Here is a 27,613-nt window from a genome sequence, read left to right as displayed (position 1 = left end):
AAGATCTGTATATTTGACAGGTCTCATTGTCTTTTTTTTAAATAAAGCATCACTTTGATGCTGAACCTCCAGGACATGAGCACTTGAAAGCATTAGTGATGAGATTCACAAAACTCTTCAGCCAACTCTGCAAGAACCCAAGGGTAAACGTTGCCATGGTGCAGTGCCCTACTAACTTGAACATCCACACATTCCTCAGGGTATCTTTTTTGTAGTTTAAAGAGTTTTCACACTACTCACTTTTAAACATTTTCCTGAGTGTGCTCTTTTCTCACCTTTAGATGTATTTTCTGAGACTATTTTCTTTACATGAAGAGAATTAGGGAAATAAAAAAATAAATGGTTCTTTACTGGTATTCTTGTCAAACTTGCAACCAATTGGAGACTGTAACACTAACTGCATGTGCTTTTGCTTAGGGTTCAAGTCATTCCTCTACCCTTGGATATCAAGAAGGTATTGCTGTAGTTAAAAAGGAAACACACACGAAAAGCAAATCCAAACCATAGTGAATGAATGGAAAACTCTGTACATATCCCAAAAGAATTGTAGCTTGCTCCCTCCATTGTTAAACATTTTGCATTTTATACTAAAAAAAGTTAATCTTGAAACAGTATATTTGCTTCATAGTTGATTTTTAAAAAAGGTAACCTATGAGATGTTGGTCATTTCTGTACCTTGAATTAAATCTTAACCTCTTCATTAACGTTATTACCAATAGATTAAGTAGTCATTTATCTCATTGTCCTTCATGGAATCTTGCTTTGTACAGCAAGAAGAGACACTTAACACAATGTTAACTCTGCTTTCTCTCTACAAAAGCTGCTAGACCTTCTAAGTTTTTCCAGCAATGTCTCTTTTTGTATGATTTCCAGCATCTGCAGTTCTTTGGATGTGGGGTGTACATATTTATTGCTATATTTTATCAGACCACAACAGTGACAACAACTCAAAGTATTTCAATAGCTGTGAAATTGCTTTAGGGCGTCCAGTGTTGTGCAAGTCAATTTATGATTGCATATTTGATCTTCCCAGCTTTCTTTTCACATTATAAAAGTACAATGAATACTAGCCCACAACTGACTACATTTATTACACATTTGTTTTAACAACTGCGCATTATTGCATGAATACGTTTATGCCTAAGTTGATATGGTGACTATCCTTCATGTCCTTGTCTAATTTACTGCAAAATAAATTAAGATTATTGGTTTTAATTTTATGATAGTATGTTCTACATTCTAACTACAATGAGCAAAGGAGTTTCTCTTGAATTTCTTGTTGGAATTGTTTAGTTTTAAATGCCCTTCAAGTAGAAATATTGAAATTTTCACTATTATATCCTTCAGTGGTTTTTAAAAAAACTGTATTAAGTCATCTCACAGTTTTTTCTTTCTTAAGTGGAAAGAGTTTCACCCTGATTAGTCTTTCTTGATAATAATAACATTTAAATCCTGGTAATAGCTTTGTAAATATTTTTGCACCTCATCCAACACCTTTGTATTTTTTTTGGAAGTTGGGACCATAAATGTGCACACCACTGCAAATGTGGATTAATCAACATGTCATGCAATTTTAACATCCCCAGTTCTTCAATTTTGCCCCTTTAGAATGAATTAAAGTGCCTGCATGGCTCTTCAGATTTCCTTTTTAATTTGCTGTTGAGAAGCCCTCTTGATCTCCAAGCTTCCTGAAAGCATCTATTCCTATTGGTGAGGTTGCTGAGGTTTCAGAGATGCCAGCAACATCAGGAGCCCGGTCATTCTTCTTGTTTAGGTTGTGAGCTAGAAGGTGGTCAACTAAGAGGCTGCCTCCAGGAAAGTAAGTCCCCAGGTCTGGCTCACTGCGATGGCAAGATCAGACCCCTAATTTGTCCTGCCGTCAAGGTTTTGAAATTTGTGACAAACTTCACTAGCTTTGTTACTTTCTCAATTGTTGCTTGCCAAATCTACTGAATATTTTAGCACATTGTTTTTATTTTTAATTTCCAATATCTGCAGTATTTTGCCTTTGCCTAAATTTAATATTTCATTTGAAAGACAACACTTTTCAGTATGGCAGTCCTTCAATGCTGCAGTCGAGTGTCAGCCTGGAGTATGTGTTCAAGTCTCATGCAGGCTTTGCAACCACAACTTTCTGCCTCCGAAACAAGAGCACAACCACTGATCCAAAACTGGCACTTTGCGTGCATTTAAGAAGCTAACTGCTTGATTCAAAATAGTGTTTTCAGTGATTTGCCACTAAACATTGACATTCATAATGCTATTCTAATCCAGTCATTTAAATAGTATTATTGTCTGAGGTGATCCATTTAATTTACTAAAACATTAGCGGTATGGGATCCTTCAAATTAATACCCATCAATGCTGTCAATAAACTATGAATGCTCTTTCAGTTTAAATTTGTTTCAGAAAGCATTCTTAAGATGTTTGTGAAGTTAAAAAATATGCATCTAAATATTAATTACAGGGGCCCTTAATGAATACTTTAAAATGTCTCTGACAACAAGTTACATTCCTCATATCCATATGCGGTATTGCTTCAGACTCAACTCACTCAACATTTTTTAATAATGGCCTGGGAAGAGTTGTCCAAAGGAATACGAAGAAACCTGATTGTAACCAATCAGATTACTGCAAAAATAATTAGAAGCTATGAACCAGAAGATTCAGAAATATTGTTTGGGTAATTGCCTATCAGGCTACTTGTGCTGTAACATTGAGTTGCTACTGAAATTTATGTGCAGTTGCAAGCATTGTTTATATCTGCATGCATGGGTTTTGCAGATAAAGATCTCCAGATTCAATATTGTAACACTATAGGTAGAATCAAATAAGGGAGATGCAAAGTAAGGGGTTAGGTCTGATTGTGACATGCTAATAAATAATTATAAGTCATAGGAACTGATATTGTCACATGATCTTGCTTTTCCTTACAGCTTTGTGGCAAGGTATTTCTTTAAATGTTTTCCTTACTCCTGTAGTCTCTGAAAATATTCTTTAATGAGATTGAGGATATTATAAATATCAAGGTGTATTCGGTTTCCAAATAATATGAGTGCTCTGGAGATAGAAGATAGATATTCAGACCCAGAGAAGAGTCCAAACCACATGAAACAGTGAGGGTGTTGGCAGCTTCACCCAGTAGACTGTTTGAATGTCTGCATTTCAATCTGTCAAGTAAGTGTCAGACTGCTTCATGACACTTTAGAAGTTTGAACTTCTTGCAGATAGAAGTCACTAAATTTTATTACAAGATGTAGGAAAAGGGAGGAAGATGAAAATACACACAATATTTTCCAAGTCATTTCACTAAAAATAAACTTCCTCCTAGCATTCCTTACAATTCTCAGCTTTTGCCAAAAGCTCTCTGCGTAAATTACCATCAAAAAGTGGTGGCTGAGAAGATACTGGTGATTCATTTGTTTATTTTTCAGTGAACTTCATTTGTATTTGTTTCTAATCCTCCACTTGCCAACTTCTATAAGGCTTTCCTTTTGCTCAGAGTGCACATCACCTCGCCTCAACCACATGTTCAGACTGGTTAAAACCAAAGCCTTACAAAGATTAAAGGTATAAGCTATCATGAACAATTAAACCTCAATATATGTTATTTGCACCGCCAAGAGCTCTCAACATTTGCACAGACCCATGTCACATATCTCACCGCAGTGTACTTCAGTACATGTCACTTAACAGCTTGTGTTTCTAGTCCTTAATCATTTTCCAGATGCATAGTGCTTTTTGTTTTAAAAAATGAAAAAGAACAATAATATTTCATATTAATGTTCCCTTGCCAATTTCTTTCCTGCTACACCACCATCATCTCCTCCTCCTCTTCCTTAGAATTAATTAATAATTATTTGTTTGGGTTTCTGTCTTAGGTACCAGTCATTTTCCGTATATTTGCTGTCATGTGAGACTTGAGAGTTGTCCACCAGTGCATACTTTAGGCAAAACAGTTTTTAATCAGATGGTAAGCATCTCTACTATTCCCTCACCTAAGGTACTGAGGCCAAATTGTATTATTGCTTAAACAGTCATGACTGAGATCACTAAACTTAATAGGTACTGGAAATGAATTTATGATCTTCATGCTTTTTATGGTTCATTTACTATGGTTCATTTATCAGCAAAGGTTACATCTGCTTTCTTGTATAAGGTTTTAAATAGTAAATATTCTCAGAAGGCTATAGAACATTAGAACAATCCAATATAATTGAAACTAGACAATAATAAGTTATTCAACTTGAAAGGGTTCCAAAGCTGAACCACATTCTTATTTAACCATTCCATACCAAGTGACAATGAAATCAGCTGCAGTCCCTCTGTTGTTATCCTGGAGATTGGTTAATGGAGTGCAGTATAAGACAATACAAACCTGTGACATTCTTATTCAATTTTGTGCAACTAATACTTTCTTAATGTTATGGGAAAGGTAACAAATAATTTTGAATGTCATTATTCCAATTATAGATATGCATAATTTTTCAGAACAACCCGCTCATTGATGAACATACCAATATTTTCTCTTCAGATTTGCACTTTGTTGTTAATTTCACTTTCTTCATAAATTCTATTTTCTTTGGCTGCAAAATTCTAGTTATGTGTTCTGTAAGCAAAAAAAAAACTCTTTGACACATTGATGTAAGATCAGATTTGCCAATACTATGAACAACTTTAAACAATATATTACATTTTATACATACAATTTTGTGATTTGTTAGTTCAGAAGGAGAATGTGATAATTCAGCCGTCACACCTACATCTTCACAGGGTATGTACCACTCCTTCTACCTATTCTGAAGCATTAACAAAGATAAGGACCAATAGGCCCATTTCTGTACAGTTCATTTTTATTCACTCAAAAAATCAAGTTTGGCTGATTCATGTTATTTAACACTGTCAGAAATGGCTTGCCTCTTTTATTAAGTAATGTCGATGGAACACTGAGACTTATCAGTACTGTTAATCTCTTGAAAGCTACTACGAACTGTAAGTTACATTTTGAAAATAAAAAAAATTGTGAAATGACCTTTCAGCCTCCGAAGGTGCAAGGGCATTAACCAACTGGGTTTATTTAGGTCTAATGTTTAGCCAATCACTAATCTGCAGTCCTGCGACAGTTGCCTCAGGTGAAGCTTTGATTTAAATTATTTCGTGGGATGTGAGCATTGATGGCTGGCCAAGATTATTGCCCTTCCCTAGTTCCCCTTGAGAAAGTGTTGGTGAGCTGCCTTCTCAAACCGCTGTAGTGCATATGCTGTGGGTTGACCCACAATGCTATTAGGGAGGGAATTCCAGGATTTTGACTCAGTGACAGTGAATGAACAGCGAAATGTTTTCCAAGTCAAGATTGTGAGTAGCTTGGAGGGGAATTTATAGGTGTTTTCATGTTTCTGCTGCCCTTATCATTCTAGATGGAAATAGTCATGGGTTGGAAGGTGCTGTCTGAGGATCTTTGATGAATTTCATGCAGTCAAGAGTGTGGTGCTGGAAAAGCACAGCAAGTCAGGCAGCATCTGAGGAGCAGGAGAATCGACTTTTCGGGCATAAGCTTCTCATCAGGAATGAGTGATGACCTTGGGGTGCAGTGAGAGATCCTTGTCGAGAGAGGAGGACAACCTCTTAAAGATAGGCATTCTTGAAAGAGGCTTTGCAGTAAGGTTAAAATCAACTAGTAGAAAGTGAGGACTGCAGATGCTGGAGATCGGAGTCGAGAGTGTGGTGCTGGAAAAACACAGCAGGTCAGGCAGCATCCAAACAGCAGGAGAATTGACATTTTGGGCATAAGCCCTTCATCAGGAATGAAGGGCTAAATTCAACTGAATTCCGTGCAGTGCAGCTTGTATATTGTACACACACTGAGTTAATCTCTTTGAACTATAGTTTTTGCTAATAATCTCACAAATTGATGATAGTTCTCTATGGCTTGAGGTGAAACTCTGGAAATGGTATAAAACAAAAAATGCTGGAGAAACCCTACAGGTGTATGTTCTATTCTTTCTGCGTAGCAGGAGCAAATTCACTTTTAGAACTAAATTAAATCAGATGAGCTCCATCTAAGAAGTCAAGTACACAACATGCTGGTGGCTGGGTATTCCCTAATACACTATATATTAGATGAGTGTGACAGACAGATCTAGGTTAATGTCCAAAGTTATGGGCTCCATTAAAATACATAGAGCTGCTTTGAGACACTGTCCCCATCAATGTCAGGGAAGGTGACCAAAAATTTGGGTTTGCTGTTGTACAGCAATGTTGGATTTTTGAAAAGGTAATAAAATATTTGTCTCAGCAGGACAAGAGATAAGCATCACTGAGTTGTATGAATGAGGAAAGACTGGCGAACTATCAGACCTTGGCTACGATGCTGTAATTAATTTCAAAACTCTTTGGTTAAAACAATAAAGAAACGCACTTAAGTTCTTATTCCTGGCCAATGTTTAGTGAATATAAAATGTCTATGAATTGTTGGCACCAAGCACTTTTCTAATAGTATTTTAAAATCTTGTAATAGCAGCACCATTTAAACTAATGGAGCCGGAATAACTAACCTGCTTTAAAACGTCATGCCTTAGAAACTGTGTCAATCGCGTTACAGAGAATTTGCTTTAAGAAAACGCGTGTTATAGCAGAATGACATGTAGCAGCATACGTTGTGGTTTTCCTATAAGAAAGCTGCTAGAGGCAGCCTTGTGCATTGTTAGATTAGATTAGATTACTTACAGTGTGGAAACAGGCCCTTCGGCCGAGCAAGTCCACACCGACCCGCCGAAGCGCAACCCACCCATACCCCTATATTTACCCCTTCACCTAACACTACAGGCAATTTAGCATGGCCAATTCACCTGACCTGCACATCTTTGGACTGTGGGAGGAAACCGGAGCACCCGGAGGAAATCCATGCAGACACGGGGAGAATGTGCAAACTCCACACAGTCAGTCACCTGAGGCAGGAATTGAATCCGAGTCTCTGGCGCTGTGAGGCAGCAGTGCTAACCACTGTGCCACCGTACCGCCCTTACTAAGACTGTATTGTCAACATTGTCTACATTGCTGTAAACCATCCACTTCCTGCATGCTACCAGAATTTCAAATTTGTTCTTAATGTACTAGTTCAACATTCAGCAAGGAGGGGACATGAAAGGTCCTTAGTTGGTAGGATTAGGGAAAACCCTAAGGCTTTCTATAGGTATGTCAGGAATAAAAGAATGACTAGGGTAGGAATAGGCCCAGTCAAGGACAGTAGTGGGAAGTTGCGTGTGGAGGCTGGAGAGATTGGGGAGACACTGAATGAATACTTTTCGTCAGTATTCAATCAGGAACAGGACATTGTTGTCAATGTGAGTACTGAGTCACAATTAAGTAGAATGGATGGCTTTGAGGTATGTAGAGAAGAGGTGTTGGAAATTCTGGAAAGGGTGAAAATTGATAAGTCCCCTGGGCCTGATGGCATTTATCCTAGGATTCTCTGGGAAGCAAGGGAGGAGATTGCAGAGCCATTGGCCTTGATTTTTATATCCTCGTTGTCTACAGGAGTAGTGCCAGAAGATTGGAGGCTAGCAAATGTGGTTCCCTTGTTCAAGAAGGGGAGTAGGGATAACCCTAGTAACTATAGGCCGGTGAGTCTCACTTCTGTTGTGGGCAAAGTCTTAGAGAGAATTGTAAGGGATAGGATTTATGAACATCTGGATAGGAATAATGTGATCAAGGATAGTCAGCATGGTTTTGTGAAGGGCAGGTTGTGCCTCACAAACCTTATTGAATTCTTTGAGATGGTGACTAAGGAGGTGGACGAGGGGAAAGCGGTAGATGTGGTGTATATGGATTTTAGTAAGGCATTTGATAAGGTTCCCCATGGTAGACTACTGCAAAAAATACGGAGGTATGGCATTGAGGGTGAGTTGGAGGTTTGGATTAGGAGTTGGCTGGCTGGAAGAAGACAGAGGGTAGTAGTTGATGGCAAAGGTTCATCTTGGAGTGCCGTCACTAGCGGTGTTCCGCAAGGATCTGTTTTGGGACCATTGCTGTTTGTCATTTTTATAAATGACCTGGAGGAGGGGTTAGAAGTTTGGGTGAGCAAGTTTGCGGATGATACGAAAGTCGGAGGAGTTGTAGACAGTGAGGAAGGATGTGGCAGGTTACAGCGGGATATAGATAAGCTGCAGAACTGGGCAGAAAGGTGGCAAATGGAGTTCAATGTAGCTAAGTGTGAGGTGATTCACTTTGGTAAGAGTAATAAAAAGATGGGCTACTGGGCTAATGGTCGGATACTTGGTAGTGTGGATGAGCAGATGGATCTTGGTGTCCATGTCCTCAGATCTTTGAAAGTTGCCACCCAGGTAAATAGAAGAAGGCATATGGCGTACTGGCTTTTATTGGTAGAGGAATTGAATTCCGGAGTACTGAGATCATGTTGCAGTTGTATAAGACTCTGGTGCGGCCGCATCTGGAGTATTGTGTGCAGTTTTGGTCGCCATACTATAGGAAGGATGTGGAGGCACTGGAACGGGTGCAGAGGAGGTTTACCAGGATGTTGCCTGGTACGGTAGAAAGATCGTATGAGGAAAGGCTGAGGCACTTGGGGTTGTTTTCTTTGGAGAAAAGAAGGTTTAGGGGTGACTTGATAGAGGTGTACAAGATGATTAGGGGTTTAGATAGGGTCGACAGTGAGAATCTTTTTCCACATATGGAGTCAGCTATTACAAGGGGGCATAGCTTTAAATTAAGGGGGGGTAGGTATAGGACAGATGTTAGGGGTAGGTTCTTTACTCAGCGAGTCGTGAGTTCATGGAATGCCCTGCCAGTAGCAGTGGTGGACTCTCCCTCATTATGGGCATTTAAGCGGGCATTGGATAGGCATATGGAGGATAGTGGGCTAGTGTAGGTTAGGTGGGCTTGGATCGGCGCAACATCGAGGGCCGAAGGGCCTGTACTGCGCTGTATTCTTCTATGTTCTATGTTCTATCTACTGTGCTCTTTGATATTTTAGTTTAATGATGTGCTATAGTCTGGTTTGGCTGATATTTTTGCAATATTATTCTTTAAAGATAAATTTTTATTTTTAAAATTGATTTTTCACCATAACTGTCCGTACGGTATAGGCAGAGGGAAGCCCCTCTCAGTCCCAAAGTCACCATAAAAACTGGTGGGATTGATATGCAAGAGCTACTGCAACTGCACAATAAGGGGTTTTCAATTGATCAGGTATTAAAGGGTGGAATTTGTGGGCCTGGTCATAATCTTTCAATCCTCCTGAAATGCACAGGTGGTGTCAGAGGATTGAAAATTGAAGATGTACAAGATGTAGCTAAGTGTGAGGTGATTGACAGAATGCACTGACAGAAATGCACATGCAGAAACCTGAAGTGACATGATGAGCTAAAAAGCCTCCTTTGTGCTGTAACGTAGAACATAGAACAGTACAGGCCCGTTGGCCCTCAATGCTGTGCCAACCTTTTATCCTACTCTAAGATCAAACTAACCTACATACCCTACATTTTACTATCATCCATGTCACTTAAATGGCCCTAATGTATCTGACAATACTACCACTGCTGGTAGTGCATTCCACCTACCCACCACTCTGTATAAAGGACTTACCTCTGACAGCTCCCCTAAATCTTCCTCCAATCACATTAAAATTACAGCCCCCTTGTGTCAGCCATTTCCATCCTAGGGAAAAGTCTCTGGCTATCCACTCTATCTATGCCTCTCATCATCTTGTACATCCCTCTTAAGTCACTTCTCACCCTTCTTTGCTCCAATGAGAAAAGCCCTAGCTCCCTCAACCTTTCTTCGTAAGACCTGCCCTCTAGTCCATGCAGCAGCCTGGTAAATCTCCCCTGCACCCTTTCTAAACCTTCCACATCCTTCCTTTAAAAGGTGACCAAAACTGAACACAACATTCCAAGTGTGGTCTAACCATTCTGTGAATCCAGCTCCACTTTTTGATGGAAATCTCTTCCACGTAACTATGTGATTTTTAAAAAGTTTCTAGCTTTATATGAAGCTTATTTAATTTTTTTAAGTGTTCTGCTTTGAAGCAGTAATGTGCATTGATAGTAGTTATTAAAGATTTAAATTTTTCCACCTGCTTCTAGGAAGCTTCTTTCATCTTCCTACACCCATTTATTCTAAATTACATATTGTCTGAACTCGCTGGAGGTGTACCTTACTTTGATTCTGTTCTGTATAAATCCACTTCCAATCACTCTATGCCACTATGCAGCCAACATCATTGTCGAGTATTGCTACCATTGTTTTTCTCATTTTAATATATTAGACTACAAAGTGGATTGTTCAATGAAAGCCACAAATCTACACAAATTGCTGTGCTGTGACATTCCTAAAAGGCAATCCTGATTTATATTGTCTGCTATCAATCAATGCAGTTTTTAATGTAATTATTGATTCTGTTTTTTATGATTACACAGCACCTATAGCATAGAAACATACTATTTGGCTGAACAATTCCATGGCAACGTTTATTTTCTTTAGGCTGCTCCCATCTTTTCTTACCTAAATTTAATATTATAATCCCTCTATTTCCTTCTCCCTTATCTGCATGACCAGTTTCCCATTAATACATCTATACTATTTATTTCAACTACTCCCTGAAGTAGAGAGTTCCCCATTCTTACCCTTACAGCTGGTGGTGAAGATTCTTCTGAATTCATTTATTGGCTTTCTTGCTGACCATCTTCTATTAATGGCCTGAGGTGATGTGCTTCCCCACAAGACAGAATATTCAATCTGTATTCACTCTATAAAAACCATTCATGCTTTTAGTGACTTCACCACTTTTCAATTCTGTACCACTGAAATAAAGCCTAGTGCTTGTGGAGGGAATTTTAAATCATTGGAAAGGATTGCAGAGTACCTGAATGTGAGGAGCCTGGCATCTAAGTCATGGCTGCAATGCAGCATGAAATTCATATCTCTGATCTTTAAGGTATGAACTGCTGCTGTTTTTCTGTTCACATCAGTTTCACTTAAATTAATCACAGACTAATAGCACTCAATGTTCCCTCCAAATCACTGCTGCACACCACCACACCTCCTTCTCCTATTCACACATTCACCACTATTATAAACTTATCAAGAACTCATATCTTATATGTCGGCTGTTAGAGTATACCAGTTGCATTCACAAGGCACCTCACAATGTTTTTCTGAATGCTCTCCCTCATTTCTTTGAGGACAACTTCAACAGACTGGCACTAAGAGTAAGAGGCTGCTTGCTTATCCTCTTGACCTTCAAAGAAATAATGTTTTCCATCATGGAACGTAATACTGTTAGAAATATCACACAAGATTTCTTCATCCCTATGGTTATCTTTTTTCTCCCACTTGTTTTTATCACACACTACATGACAAGCTGCAGATAGTGTTACCTCCTACTTCCTCAATTTTCTCTTCTTTCCTTTCATGCCAAAGCTGCACTTGTCTTTTTTCATTTCAGATGCAGAGAATGTGGAAACTCAGGTGAGCTTATTCAGCAAAGGCACAATATCTTTTAATTGGAGTCTCTCACAAGCATCTGCTGAAATGCTGGAATTGCCTGAACTTGAGATTAGGCTGTTCTTGGTGATCCAACAGACAAGTCCACAGGATCTAACAGAGCAGGTGCTCACTTCAAGGCACCAAAAGGGTTAATGACGGTCTACCAGATAATACTCGGTACAATAGACAGCCTATTGGTGAACTTGCAGATAATTTCATTAAACATAGAACTCAGGTTCAACATTTCTAGTGATTTAACTGCAAAACATGGAGATGCTTTCATAGAAACACGGACTTAGAGGTTAGTTTAATTAACTGTGACATTCACCATTGTGGGACCTTTGCTGGGTTCTAACGATGCAAACCACTTATTTGGAAGTCCATAATACTGCAGCGTCAGCTTTCCCCACAATTTGAGATGGTTACATGTGTAATCTTGGCTTGACAGGCCTTAAAGCACTGCAGCAACCTGCACTCTGTAGTTGCAGCACCTTCCCAGACCAGCCTCTTTAGCCATATGTACACTCCCTTTCCTTCTTCCCTATTAGTACCATACACACAGCAGGGTCAGACTGCTACATGATATCAAGATGATGCAATCTGCAGCTATCCACATGGATAGCCCTTGTTGCCCAATAACTAGCCTGGAAACTGTACAGTGCAATTTCAGTAAAAGCAATGCAAAGGTTTGCACAGGATCAAAGAATCATGACTCCTACAGAATCAAGAAACTTGCAGTTGGAAAGTGCATGAACTTCCATGTCGTCATAGTGAGACCTTGCTAATGTTCAAAACAGGGCTTTCATGGGCAAATTTCTAGCTAACACATTAAAATGTGGTTACACAATCATTATTTAAAAATAGTAAGTTCTGAGAATGATTAGATATATTCTAATTCACAACTTAAAAATATTCTTCCTAAAAGATAGCTACAATGTACAAATTAAATAATGTTTGTATACCCATTTTCCTTGTAAATTATTTTACAATAAATTGTGTATCCCCACTGTTGTTTTCCAGCGTTCACACAAGACATGCAGCATCCTCGCATTACGGAAAATGTGGCCATTAAGTGTTGAATGGAACCCTCAAGTTGATCAAAGTGATAACAAAAGATTCAAGTTGACAATTCTGTTCCAGTTCATTAAAACATTTTTGCTTAGCTTTCAATGATATTCTCATGCTTCTATTACATTACATGTGAATGTGCCCCAGCTGTAACAAAACCAAGTTAGTTTTGTATTACACTACATGCCACTTTAGACTAAACAAATCTAAAACATTTAAAGACTTTACAGGTGTTTTTTAAGGACTGAATCATATGCCGTATGCTCAGTCTACATTTGCTTTGTTTCCAAGAGAATTATCTTGCACCAATAAAATTGAAGTGTGGGGCTACTAAAGAGGATACATAAAAATGTAATTATTTAGGATTAACAAGAATCAAAAATTACCTTGCAGCTCTTCTGAAATATCTTGACAGTTAGCCGACATTTCTGCAGTAACAGCTTTAGTGATTATGCTGAGAAATTGAGACTACCAAATCGAAGCAGCAACACATCCTGCTGCAGTAACCACATTACACAAAGAGGAAGCAGCCCTCTTTGGAAATACAATAAAAGATCCAACAAGAACACCCTACACAATGTTATTGGTATATTTTAATAAAATGCATCCACATACTGCCATCATTGTTTTATTTAGCAAACATTTTAAACTACAAATACTAAAAGCTTCTAATGCAAGATGAAGACAGCTACTAAACTAAGTTAATAAAACAATTAAGCTTTATATAACTGTTAGCGGCATCTGTGCACATTGGCAATAAACATCACTCTGCCTTAAAATTAATCTAAAGAGCAAATTGTTTTTTAAAAGAAATCTTCATTGTCGGAAATGTTCTTTCCTAAAACACTGTGTGAAGTTTACCGTATGGTGCACAGCTTGAGCTAAGCCCATGACTGAAACAAAGGGCAATTGTATAACAAAACATGGTGAATGGAAAGTAAAATATGTGGAGTATGATTGATACCTTGGGTAGTGAATTGAATTGAATTGATTGTCATGTGTATCAGGCACAGTGAAAAGCTTTATCTTGTGTGCAATCCAGGCAGATCACAGAGTTAAGGAGCATAGATAAGTAAATAATAGGTAAACAGCAGCAAAAACACAGGTACCAGTTTTCTAACAATAGTAGGGTAGAAACAGTTATGAAACCGGCTGTGGGGTGTGTGTGTGTGTGTGTGTGTGTGTGTTCAGGCTTCTGTATCTTCTCCCCAGTGGTAGAGGCTGTTAAAAAAAAATTGCCAGGGTGGGATGGATCTTTGAGAATGATGGCGGCCTTTCCTTGACAGCGGGCCTGGTAGATGGATTCTATAGATGGGAGGTTGGCCGTTGTGATTGTCCAGGCTGAGTTCGCCACTCCCTGTAACCATCTCCAATCTTGAATGGTACAGTTGCCACACCAGATAGTGATGCATCCAGACAGAATGCTCTCAATGGTGCACCTATAAAAGTTGGCAAGGGTATTCACCGGCACGCCAAATTTCCTCAGCTGTCTGAGGAAGAAGAGACATTGTTGGGCCTTTTTTACCAGTGTGTCCACATGAAGAGTCCAAGAAAGCTTGTTGTGGATGACCACTCCCAGGAGCTTGACACACTCCACTTGTTCCACGTCTGTGCTATTAATGTGTAGGGGGGGGGGGGGGGGGGGCAGGCATGCGTAATATCCCGCCGAAAGTCAATAAGGAGTTCCTTGGTTTTGCCGGCAATGACAGCTGTTCTCAGTGTACCATTTTTCCAGGTCTTCCACCTGCCCGTTTGTAGCGTGTTTTGTCGCCATCTGAAATTTGACCGACTATGGTGGCGTCATCAGCAAACTTGTAAATGGCATTAGGCTGGTATTTGGCGACGCAGTCATGAGTATACAGTGAGTACAGTAGGGGACTGACTACACACTCGTGGGGGGCTCCAGTGTTGAGTGTTAGTGAGGATGAAATATTGTCCTCAATATTCACTGATTGTGGCCTGTGGGTCAGGAAACTGAGTATCCAGTTGCAGAGAGTGGGGCTTAGTCCAACATCACTAAGTTTAGTAATCAGTCTCAAGGGCATAATAGTGTTGAAGGCTGAACTGTAGTCAATGAGTAGGATTCTTATGTAGCTGTTCTTGATGTCAAGATGTTCTAGGGAGGGGTAAAGGGCAAGTGAGGTGGATCTGTTGGTCCGATAGGCAAATTGGAGGGGTCAAGAATAGTGGGGAGGCTGGAGTTGATTAATGTCATGACCAGCTTTTCAAAGAACTTCATGGCCACCAAAGTTAGGGCCACTGGGCAGTAGTCATTGAGACATGCTGCATGAGTCTGCACAGGGATGATGTTGGCCCACTTGAAACAGGCAGTGACAGTAGCCTGCTGCAGGGAAAGGTTGAACATGTCCGAGAAGACCTCTGCCAGTTGATCTGCGCATGCGCTAGGTGCATGGCCTGGGTACCCCACCTGGTCCAATCGCATTCCTTGGATGTACGTGAAGGAAAACTGATCTGACCTCTAATGGAGTGACTGTTGGGATACGTTCATCATGACTTGTTGGAATAGTGTTACCTGTTCACCTGCCCACCAAAATTCTGCTCAAAGCGAGCAATCTCTTTTGGACGATAGCTGTGAAATAACTGTTCATCAGACACTTAAAGTTGAATCAAGCTAGGTTTTTGAATGGCTGGGGGGGGGGGGGGTTACGTCCTTAATGCCATCAGGAGATATGGTATACACATGCAGTCACTGAAATCTGCAGTCTTGATCTGTTCACAGTAATTACATTATTGCAATTAATTATTTGGGAATTAGAGATCCATCTTCCCATTAACTATAAACTGTCTACAATATTCACACCATAAAATGAAGAATTTATATTTTTGTTAACCTTTTCACTACTGGTCTATCCCCAACCAGTGGTTCTCAAACTTTTCAAATGGATTGTTTGGGTTTCTAGTTTAGTTGAAGGCTAGATTGTTCAGCCGTGGTACAGAATGATGCCTACGATGTGCTCCAATTTCTCTACTGAATGTGGCACTTACCTACTTAGTATGACATTTTGCAGCTCCATTCCCCACTCATATCCATTTATCTTTATCTAAGAGAGACAAAATCAATGGCCCACAGTGAACACATGTTTTATAATCACTCTCAATTTGATTAGAAATCTCCTCAGTGAGGTTGAAGGCACAGGACCAAAATATGAGAATAACCCATCGTTTGGAACTTTGAAATGCCAAACACTATGAACAAAATGCGGTGATGGGCTTTTTCATGGTGACTAACATCCTGAATCCACCAGTGAACGAGATTGCCTGATCAAACACCAATTCAAAGATATTGAAATGCTGACTGGCAGGCTTCTCAGCACAACAGGTGTTTTTCTACTAAACGTCTGTGACCCAACTTGAGAATGCCAGCCAGAGAATATGATTGGAGCTCTGGTTGCAAGCCATTGGACAGCTGCGCCAATGAGGTGGTATTTAGTCAGAAGTGGGGAAAAGAGATAGGTTGGTTGGGGGGCTATTTTCCCGTGAACATCTCCCCCTCCCCATCAGCGTCCCTAGACTGGGAATTTCAGAGGCTCTCCCTTCTAGCCCCACCCACCAAATCTAGGTTGGGAAAACAAGATAATTGGGCCACTTGTGAGCTGAGGTTGTTAGATGACATTCAAGATCATGAATTAGTGGTAGGTTAGGAAGATTATCCAGAACATGATTGCTGAAGTGGCAGGAAGGGGCATGTATCTGACAACCTTCAAACTATTCCTGTTCTATCAACTTGAGGGAGGGGAAATCCTATAGTGAGTCAATTTTCAGCAATTAGGCATGCTCTTATATAGATAACCTTTTCTATTGAGTTGGACATCACTGCAAGTGTGAACAAATAAAACTACAGTGAATCTTGTCATTGGGGGAAACAAACTCCATAATCAATTGAAAGATGGTGAAATTAACAGAAGCATAATTTAAAGTGAGCACATCCAATGTTAAATCTAATATATAAGGGAAAAAATAATATTTAAAATTTCCTGCAATTAAAATGTATAGCAAAAAAACTCCACTTTTATCTTATATTGAAAGAATACTTGATGTGTATTTAGTTAAGAGTATATATATTAGAATATAGACAGCTTAGATTTAGTTTCGTTCACTTTCACCACCCAGTTGCGACTTCATGAGATTCAATGCAAGTGACTCATGCTGCAGCTACCAGTTTGAGAACTTCATGGTGGAGCAGCACAACTCGGACAGTAACCTGAACTTGAGTATTTTTTTGACTCTGCTCAACTTAGCATATTTACCTCATTGTTAATTTTGACGGAAATCTCGGTCTACACATTAGCTTCGTATTGTAAATATGCCGTGCTTGCATTTGGCGCATTAACTATGGTTCATGTCTACGTAATACCACCACCTGGTGGCAAAGTGTTTTACATGCATGTGAGGGACAAAAATTGGAAACTTAAACTTACATACACTTTATTATCGGAACAAAGTGTAACTCACCAAAAAAATGGACTTAATTTAGCCTCATTTCTGCGCATGACAGTATAACAAATAGATGAAAGTGAGGACTGCAGATGCTGGAGGTTAGAGTCAAGATTAGTGTGGTGCTGGAAAAGCACAACAGGTCAGGCAGCATCCGAGGAGCAGGAAAATCGACGTATCGGGCAAGAGCCCTTCAGGAATGATGAGGGTATAATGAAATATATACATTAGTTAGGCACTCACTTGCATTAAAAAACCTCAAGAGATGTAAACTAGGTAAATGGAACTGTGGCACGTTGTTTTGTTACGAGCAACATTTACGAGCTAACACTTAAACTGTTGCATTTTCTGTCCAGCTGTTTTTTTTTGTGGGGAAAGCTGGAAGTCTACCAACGCACAGAACCCGGTAGGCAGTCCAAACTAACCTGTATTGTACATTTCAAAGATCAGAGATCTAAACTGATAGGGACAGTCCCTATCATGAAAGATCCACCAGTTCCATACATTTATTTAATTGGCTTTTTGCAATTTTACATTAATTCTACTTCCCTCCCTCCCCCCCCACCCCCAATTTTTGGTTCTCTTTTGCTGAATTCTAAAATTCTCTCAATTTTCAGACTTAAAAGTTACCAAAACAAAAAAAAGTCTAACCCTCTTTTGATCTAATAGTATATTTAAGTTTCCCTTGTTAGCTATGGCACTCAATTTTCCTGATGAGAAATCTTCATCTTGAAGGAATGCATGAGCTATCTACTGTCAAAACCTTTTCATGTATTTTTCCAATTCACTTTAGTAAACTTCCTACTCAAACTTCACAATTGCTGTACAGTTTTAGAACTATTTTCTGATTAAAATTACATCTTTTTCAAACACAGAATTTTGCACTATCACTGCTACAGTCTACTTATTAAACATTTTTAAAAACAAGATTATTAATGAATCTTTTTCCATTGTACAGTACTAAATATAAGCTTGCGCATGGTTGGTTTCTCAATATATTGCTCCACAAAACCCTCGAGTATGTTCGAGGAATTCTTCCTCCACGGCATTAGATTTATCCAGTCTATGTAGATTTAACTCCCCATGATTACTGCATTCTCCTTACTAGATGTGCTTCAAATTTCCTGATTTACAGTCTCTCTGTGTCATTGTTGTTTGGTAGCCCACCCTCCTCTCTGACCTATCAGCTTCATCCCCATCCCCACCCCCATCCACCTATTGTACTCTTTGCTACCTTCTCTTCACCCCCACCCCTCTCCCATTTCTCTCTCCACGCTGGAGGCTCCCTGCCTTCAATCCTAATGAAGGGCTTTTGCCCGAAACGTCGTTTTCCTACTCCTGGGATGTTGCCTGACCTGCTGTGCTTTTCCAGCACCACACTAATCTAGACTGTTTTCCAGCATCTGCAGTCCTCATTTTTGCCTAGTTTATTATAAACCACTCCTGTCTTTGCTCCCCCTTGCAGATTCTTAGTTCCACTCAAACCAATTTTACATTCTTTTCTTCCAACTAGGGATCTTTGATTTTATCTCTTATCAGCAATACCCTACCTACCTCATTCTCCTTTTCAGTTATACCTTACAAATATCCTCTACTATTCAGTTCTCAGCTTTGGTTACCATGAAGCCACGAGTCTGGAATTGCAATTAAAATTATATCATTTTACTTTTACAAGTGCAATTAATTTCATCCATCTTGTGATGGATGTGCACTTTCAGATAGGACTTTACATTTGTCTTAACTCTATTTTGTAATTTGATTCTGGCATCTGCTAATTACTACATTTCTACTGCAGCTTTGATTTTATTCTACGATGAATTTCCTCTTAGGTTCCCATCCCCAAACAAGTTTAAATCCTTCCCAATAGTACATCCTTTATTGTAGCATCAGAGCAGCAACGTAGCACAGGCCTGTGATCGACAACACACCACATTCAACAACCAAATATATTAACAGATCAATGGGACACCCATGGGCTCACTCATCTCTGGGCTCATAGCAGAAGCAGTGATGCAAAGACTGGATCAACCAGTCCTCCCACAAATCTGACCCAAACTCGATTAGATATGTGGATGACACTTTTGTAATTATTAAGAGAACAGAGATTGAGAATATACACCGGATTATCAACACCATACTCACTGGGATCAGATTTACGAGAGAGGAGAAAAGTAACAACAAACTCCCAATCCTGGATGTGATGGTGGAAAGAACACAGAATGGTGAATGCACTAAAAGAGTGTACAGAAAAGCTACACACACAGACCAGATCCTGAACTACAACACCAATCAACCAAACACACAAGAGAAGCTGCATTAGGACCCTGTTAAAAAGGGCTACAAACACACTGCAGCACTCCCAACCTGAGAAAAGAACACCACCGCGACAGAGTCTTCACAAAGAACAGATATTCCTGCAACTTCATTAGCAGATGCCTAGCAGATAAACGTGACAAGGTAATGCCACGTCTCACTAGCTACCTTATATTAAAAAAATCTCTGAATTAACAGCCAGACTTCTCCAATCACTTGGATTCATGACAGCCCATAAACCAACAGCCATGCTCAGACAAGTCATCAGAACGAAAGACACTACACCCATCATGTGCAAGACTAATTTAATTTACAAGATTCCATGCAAAGACTGCACAAAACACTATAACACAAACAGGCAGACAACTAGCAATCTGCATCCACGAACATCAACTAGCCACTAAATGCCACGACTATCTGTCCCTGGTAGCCATTTACAGAGATGACAAGTACCATAAATTCAAATGGGACAACATATACATAGGACAAGCTAAACAGAGGACAGCCAGAGAAGGGCAGCACAATGGCTCAGTGGTTAGCACTGATGCCTCACAGCACCAGGGTCCCTGGTTCGATTCCAGCCTCGGACGACTGTCTGTGTGGAGTTTGCACATTCTCCCTGTGTCTGCGTGGGTTTCCTCCGGGTGCTCTGGTTTCCTCCCTCAATCCAAAGATGTGCAGGTCAGGTGAATTGGCTATGCTAAATTGCCTAGTGTTAGTTGCATTTGTCAGAGGGAAATGGATCTGGGTGGGTGACTCTTCAGAGGGTCGTTGTGGACTTGTTGGGCCGAAGGGCTGTTTCCACACTAAGGAATCTAATCTAATTTCTAGAAGCATGGCACTCATCCAGATGCTCCATAACACAGACCTAGACCCAATATACCTGTCATTAGAAGTAACAACTGGTAGAACAGAACCGAATAAATTCCAGAAGACAGTATAGCAGCGCTTCACAGGAATCTCAAAACCACTGAAGATGTCACTTCGACAGGGGACAAAGTATCTGCAAATCAACTTCCCAGCTCGGCAAATATACCCACAACTACAACAACACGGTGTCTTGTCCGCAGCCTATCTGATCCCTTATCAAATTGCATACTATTTCCCTTCCATTCTTCTTTACCTCTACCACTTGCGTTGCTGAGCCACTTCGTGCAAACTTGGCTGCTGTACTTTCCAGTAATAAACCATTAGCCTCACCAGAAACCAAAATGAAAAAATGGATAGAGTGAGATAGGCTCAGGTTGACTCATATACTACATGTCTAACTTTTCTAAACTGCCTACCAGTCACCCTTTCCCAGATTGTCATGTGATCACTTCAAAATGCAATCCACATGGTTCTCAGCTTTCCAGCTGCACTACAAACTCAAGCCACTGCTCGAGTTCAAAAACAACCTGCGACTGAACGTTTGCAGCAGTTGACGCACAGTACATAAGTGATTGGGCCACAAAGCGTCTGTGACTCCCCATATGGCATAGATAGGCATTCTACATAGCCAAGCTGTTCTTCCATAACGGTTGCCTACTATTTGCTTTAGAATGGACATGAGACAGCAGGATTCAAAATTACTCCCCAGTCATCTCCAACAAACCTAGTTCTGCTCCTGCCGAACTTGGGTGCTTTTTTTTCATCTGTTCCTCAAGCTGATGCTGAGTGTCTACCTTAGGGTCCTCACATTACCCACTCCTTCGGGGTACTGGTAATTATGTTTCTGGGGCCTTCTCTCACCTGCTCCTGTTACTGACAGACATTTGAGAGACTCCCCCTCCCTAATTATCCTCCTACAATCAAAAAGCATCCTAATTTAAACAGGATGTCTTTAAAAGTAATACAGAATATTGATTACGAAGCTGCCAATTAAGTTATTTTGGCAATGTGCCTATTTTAACAGGTGGATCAATTCTATCCAAAGAAATCATGCACACGCTTGGAGTACAGCACCCATTCTATTCCTATTTTGAGTCTCATTTTCATAGTGAAATATCAATTACCTGAACGGAGTGATCTGCACTATGTTCCTACTTTGGAAGTAGGGCTGGACAATCTGTGAAACTACTCAAATATAAAGGCTATGTAAATGCACTTGGGCATAGCATAGATTTGCAAAAGGGAATTTGTGGTTGAAGAACTTGGAACTTTTTGAAGTTATTATAAATAACATTGATTTTAAAAAGCCTACGATAGTATACTTAGAGGTACAGAAGAATTTTGACTTGTTCTCTTCCACCCATCCCCCGCAAAGAAGGCTGGTTTCAAATATTATTCAATGGCAATACATTACCTCTTATCCTGTGTGCTTTAATGATTGGGTATGTCATAAAACAACAGGAACAATGGATTATTCTTACATTGGCAGGCTGAGACTTGTGGTGTACAACAGAGATTAGTACATGGGACCCCAGCTGTTTACAATAAACATCAATGAGCTGGAGATGGGATTCAAATGTAATATTTCCAGTTCAAAGTTTGAGAGAAGATTTGTAGCTCGGGTGCTCGTTGTGGTTCTGTTTGCTGAGCTGGGAATTTGTGTTGCAGACATTTCGTCCCCTGTCTAGGTGACATCCTCAGTGCTTGGGAGCCTCCTGTCAAGTGCTTCTGTGTTGTTTTCTCCGGCATTTATAGCCAAGACAGCAGACTTCCTAGCAGCACTAGGATGCACACTCAAACAATGTTTTGTCTCTTCTGTCAGTCCAAACAGTGAGACGAAGTATCGTACCCCTGATAACAAGGAAAAGACAAACACACAACCTCAACACCAAGGAGAGGGAAGCACTAAAAACACTAAGAAATGATAAGAACATAATCATACTCCCAGCAGACAAAGGCAGAATGATGGTCATCCTGGACAAAGCAGAGTACATCCAGAAAGCGCAACAACTACTTGCAGATACCAACACCTACCAAAAGAGGGAGTTTGACCCCACCCCACAGCTCACCAATAGGATAAACAACACACTGAGGAACCTGCAAAAAAAAAGGACAGATAACCAGGTTTGACCTACAGAGAATGAAACCTGAAAGCAACACCACCCCCAGATTCTATGGACTACTTAAAGTGCACAAACCAGACATCCCACTCGGACCCATCGTATCACTACCTGGGACACCATCACACAAACTGGGTAAAGAACTACAACAGAAACTGAAACACTTGATTAGCGGATCCAGACACTCTATACAGTCAACACGGGAATTCTTGGACATCAGAAATATACACATAGACAAGGAAGAAACTATGGTCTCATTCGATGTAATGGCACGGTTCACCTCTACCGACAAAACCCTAGCCAGAGAAACAACAGCCAACCTGCTGGACATACAGAACAGACAACAAGACGGGGAACCTAGCAACAAAGACTGCATACTCAAACTACTGGACCTGTGCCTCACAACACACTTCACATTCAACAACCAAATATATGAACAAATCAACGGCACACTCATGGGCTCACCCATCTCTGGACTCATAGCAGAAGCTGTAATGCAAAGATTAATGCAAAGAACAAGCAGTCTTACCGCAAATTCAACCCAAACTCTGGGTCAGATATGTGGATGACACCTTTCTAATAATTAAAAACACAGATAGAAAACACACACCGGATCATCAACGCCACACTCAGAGGAGTCAGATTCACCAGAGAGGAAGAAAAGGACAATCAACTCCTATTCCTAGACGCGATGGTACAGAGAACACCAAACGGAGAATTCACCACAAAGGTATACAGGAAAGCCACACACACACAGACAAAGTCCTGAACTACGAAAGCAACCACCCCAACACACACAAAAAAAGTTGCATCAAGACACTTTTCAAAAGGGCCACAACACACTGCAGCACACCAGAACTGCAAAAAGAAGAACACCTCTACAATGTATTCACCAAAAACGGATACCCACGCAATTTCATCAACAGATGCCTAAGGAAAAGACAACGGAATGAGGACATGCCACAACCCAAAGGACTACCCACGTTACCATACATCAAGAACATTTCTGAACTGACAGCCAGACTACTACGACCACTAGGACTCATAACAGCACACAAACCAACAGCCACTCTCAGACAACAACTTACTAAGACAAAAGGATCTGATACCCAGCATGAGCAAAACCAACGTAGTGTACAAAATCCCATGCAAGGACTGCACAAAACACTATATAGGACAAGTAGCCACACACGCAGATGACAGGCAACGAGTTCGACTGGGACAACTCTACTATTATAGGACAAGCCAAACAGAAAACAGCCAGGGAATTCCTAGAGGCATGGCACTCATCCACAGATTCTATAACAAACACATCGACCTGGACCCAATATACCGGCCACTGCAGCGGACAACTTGAACTGACAACTAGAAGCGGCAGAGACAAACCACTATAAATGCCGGAGGAAACAACACAGAAGCGCTTCACAGGAGGCTCCCAAGCACCGAGGATGTCACCTAGACAGGGGACGAAACGTCTGCAACACAAATTCCCAGCTCGACGAACAGAACCGTAATATTTCCAGATTTGCTGATGATAGAATGCTAAATGGGAATGCATATTGTGAGGTAAACTTAAGACAATTGGCCACAACATGATGGAATATAATGTGGAAAAATGTGACATTATCCATTTTGGTTGAAGAAACAAACGTGCAGGGTAGTTCTTAAAAGGTAAGTTGGAAAGTATAGGTGTACAAAGAGACAAGTGTGCCTTTACCAATAAGTCATTGAAGGCTAACATGCAGGTATAGCAATCTACTAAGGCGGCTAAAGGAATGTTAGCCTTCAAAGCAAGAGAATTTCAGTACAGGAGTAATGAATTCTTGTTTCAATTGCATAGGAGCTTGGTCATATCACTGTGTGCAGTTTTAGTCTCCTTATCTCTGTCCTTATTGTCATATTATTTCAAAGTGAAAGATGTACTGGTACAGCTGAGAACAGAAGTGAGTCAAACAGTCAAAACAGGCAGGGACAAGGTAGGACCTAAAAAATTAAACTGCATTTATTTCAATGCAAGGGGCCTAACAGGGAAGGCAGATGAGGGCATGGTTAGGAACATGGGACTGGATATCATAGCAATTTACAGAAATATGGCTCAGGGATAATGTTCCAGGATAGACAGGGAGGTAAGAGAGGAGGGGGGAGTGGCATTTTTGATAAGGGATAGCATTACAGCAGTGCTGAGGGATGATATTCCCAGAAACACATCCAGGGAAGTTATTTGGGTGGAACTGAGAAATAAGAAAGGGATGATCACCTTATTGGGATTGTATTATAGACTACCTAATAGTCAGAGGGAAATTGAGAAACAAACTTGTAAGGAGATCTCAGCCATCTGTAAGAATAATAATAGGGTAGTTATGGTAGGGGATTTTAACTTTCCAAACATCAACTGGGACTGCCATAGTGTTAAAGGTTTAGATGGAGAGGAATTTCTTATGCACGTACAAGACAATTTTCTGATTCAGTATGTGGATGTACCTACTAGAGAAGGTGCAAAACTTGACCTACTCTTGGGAAATAAGGCAGGGCAGGTGACTGAGGTGTCAGTGGGGGAGCACTTTGGGGCCAGCGGCCATAATTCTGTTCATTTTTAAATAGTGATGGAAAAGGATAAGCTTGATCTAAAAGTTGAAGTTCTAAATTGGAGAAAGGCCAATTTTGACGGTGTTAGGCAAGAACGTTCGAAAGCTGATTGGAGGCAGATGTTCACAGGTAAAGGGATGGCTGGAAAATGGGAAGCCTTCAGAAATGAGATAACAAGAATCCAGAGAAAGTATATTCCTGTCAGGATGAAAGGGAAGGTTGGTAGGTATAGGGAATGCTGGATGGCTAAAGAAATTGAGGCTTTGGTTAAAAAGAAGGAAGCATATGTCAGGTATAGACAGATCGAGTGAATCCTTAGAAGAGTATAAATGAAGTAGGAATATACAAGAGGGAAATCAGGAGGGCGAAAAGGGGACATGAGATAGCTTTGGCAAATAGAATTAAGGAGAATCCAAAGGGTTTTTACAAATATATTAAGGACCAAAGGGTAACTAGGGACAGAATAGGGCCCCTCAAAGATCAGCAAGGCGGCCTTTGTGTGGAGCCACAGAACATGGGGGAGATACAAAATGAATATTTTGCATCAGTACTTACTGTGGAAAAGGATATGGAAGATATAGACGGTAGGGAAACAGATGGTGACATCTTGCAAAATGTCCAGATTACAGAGGAGGAAGTGCCGGATGTCTTGAAATGGTTAAAGGTGGATAAATCCCCAGGACCTGATAAGGTGTATCCGAGAGCTCCGTGGTAAGCTGGAGAAGTGATTGCTGGGTCTCTTGCTGAGATATTTGCATCATCGATAGTCACAGGTGAGGTGCCAGAAGACTGGAGGTTGGCAAACGTTGTGCCTCTGTTTAATAAGGGTGGTAAGGACAAGCCAGGGAACTGTAGACCGGTGAACTTGACCTCAGTGGTGGGCAAGTTGTTGGAGGGAATCCTGAGGGACAGGATGTACATGTATTTGGAAAGGCAAGGACTGATTAGGGATAGTCAACATGGCTGTGCGTGGGAAATCATGTCTCACAAACTTGATTGAGTTTTTTGAAGAAGTAACAAAGAGGATTAATGAGGGCAGAGTGGTAGATGTGATCTATATGGACTTCAGTAAGGCGTTCGACAAGGTTCCCCATGGGAGACTGATTAGCAAGATTAGATCTCATGGGATACAGGGAGAACTAGCCATTTGGATACAGAACTGGCTCAAAAGGTAGAAGACAAAGAGTGGTGGTGGAGGGTTGTTTTTCAGACTGGAGGCCTGTGACCAGTGGAGTTCCACAAGGATCGGTGCTGGGTCCTCTACTTTTTGTCTTTTACATAAATGATTTGGATGTGAGCATAAGAGGTACATTTAGTAAGTTTGCAGATGACACCAAAATTGGAGGTGTAGTGGACAGCGAAGAGGGTAACCTCAGATTACAACAGGATCTGGACCAGATGGGCCAATGGGCTGAGAAGTGGCAGATGGAGTTTAATTCAGATAAATGTGAGGTGCTGCATTTTGGGAAAGCAAATCTTAGCAGGACTAATACACTTAATAGTAAGGTCCTAGGGAGGGTTGCTAAACAAAGACACCTTGGAGTGCAGGTTCAAAGCTCCTTGAAATTGGAGTCGCAGGTGGATAGGATAGTGAAGATGGCGTTTGGTATGCTTTCTTTTATTGGTCAGAGTATTGAGTACGGGAGTTGGGAGGTCATGTTGAGGGTGTACAGGACATTGGTTAGGCCACTGTTGGAATATTGTGTGCAATTCTGGTCTCCTTCCTATTGGAAAGGTGTTGTGAAACTTGAAAGGGTTCAGAAAAGATTTACAAGGATGTTGCCAGGGTTGCAGGATTTGAGCTATAGGGAGAGGCTGAACAGGCCGAGGCTGTTTTCCCTGGAGCGTTGGAGGCTGAGGGGTGACCTTACAGAGGTTTACAAAATCATGAGGGGCATGGATAGGATAAGTCGACCAAGTCTTTTCCCTGGGGTCAGGGAGTCCAGAACTAGAGGACATAGGTTTAGCGCGAGAGGGGAAGATATAAAAGAGACCTAAAGGGCAACTCTTTCATGCAGAGTGTGGTACTTGTATGGAATGAGCTGCCAGTGGAAGTGGTGGAGGCTGGTACAATTGCAACATTTAAAAGGCATTTGGATGGGTATATGAATAGGAAGGGTTTGGAGGGATATCGGCCGGGTGCTGGCAGGTGGGACTAGATTGGGTTGGGATATCAAGTCAGCATGGACAGGTTGGACCGAAGGGTCTGTTTCCATGCTGTACATCTCTATGACTCTATGTAGTGCAGCAAAGGTTCACCAGACTTGTTCTTGACATGATTGTGCTAAGAGAAGAAATTGGGCAAGCTGGGCTATTTTAAGAATAAAAGATAATCTCTTTTAGAATTAAAACTGTAAACAGGACTATTGCAAGTAAGATGTTCCCGCTGAATTCAAGAACGGGGACACAATTTAAAATTAGGCAGAATGTCACTTGGGTTTGAAATAAGGATTTTTTTTTTTAAAAAAAGCAGAGGGTTGTCAGCCTTTGGAATTCTCTACCACAAAGAACAGTAGGGGCTCAGTCTTGAGTATGTATAAGGTAGAAATTGATGGATATCTGATTACCAGTGATTATGGGAACAGAGCGAGTAAAAAGCTTTGATGTTTGGGTCAGTATTGACCATATTGAATGGGAGCACAGGCTCAAAGGGCCTCAAAGGTTCCTTTGCAAAGCAAATTGTCAGACTTTGAGAC

The 27,613-nt window shown here is 40.6% G+C and overlaps 1 protein-coding gene across 2 annotated transcripts in view; it reads right to left on the bottom strand.

The window, feature by feature from the left end:
* carmil2 (capping protein regulator and myosin 1 linker 2) overlaps window positions 1–13,083 on the bottom strand; it is a 184,118-nt gene extending 171,035 nt beyond the window's left edge. For both annotated transcript variants that reach the window (XR_015759967.1, XM_043707061.2), the window contains exons 1-2: window positions 12,960–13,083; window positions 4,518–4,609 (exon numbers count right to left, since the gene is read on the bottom strand). Coding sequence is in view for 1 of the 2 variants with exons in the window: in XM_043707061.2 (XP_043562996.2) it covers window positions 4,518–4,609; window positions 12,960–12,999 (132 nt within the window). In the remaining variant the exon portion in view is untranslated. The remainder of the gene's footprint in view (window positions 1–4,517; window positions 4,610–12,959) is intronic.
* Between the last annotated feature and the right edge of the window lie 14,530 nt (window positions 13,084–27,613).

This window comes from Chiloscyllium plagiosum, unplaced genomic scaffold, assembly GCF_037043375.1.
Source record: "Chiloscyllium plagiosum isolate Xiang-an unplaced genomic scaffold, Cpla_swu_hap1 HiC_scaffold_17, whole genome shotgun sequence".
In the NCBI taxonomy this organism is placed as follows: Eukaryota; Metazoa; Chordata; class Chondrichthyes; order Orectolobiformes; family Hemiscylliidae; genus Chiloscyllium; species Chiloscyllium plagiosum.
This window is presented reverse-complemented; position numbering and strand designations above follow the sequence as displayed.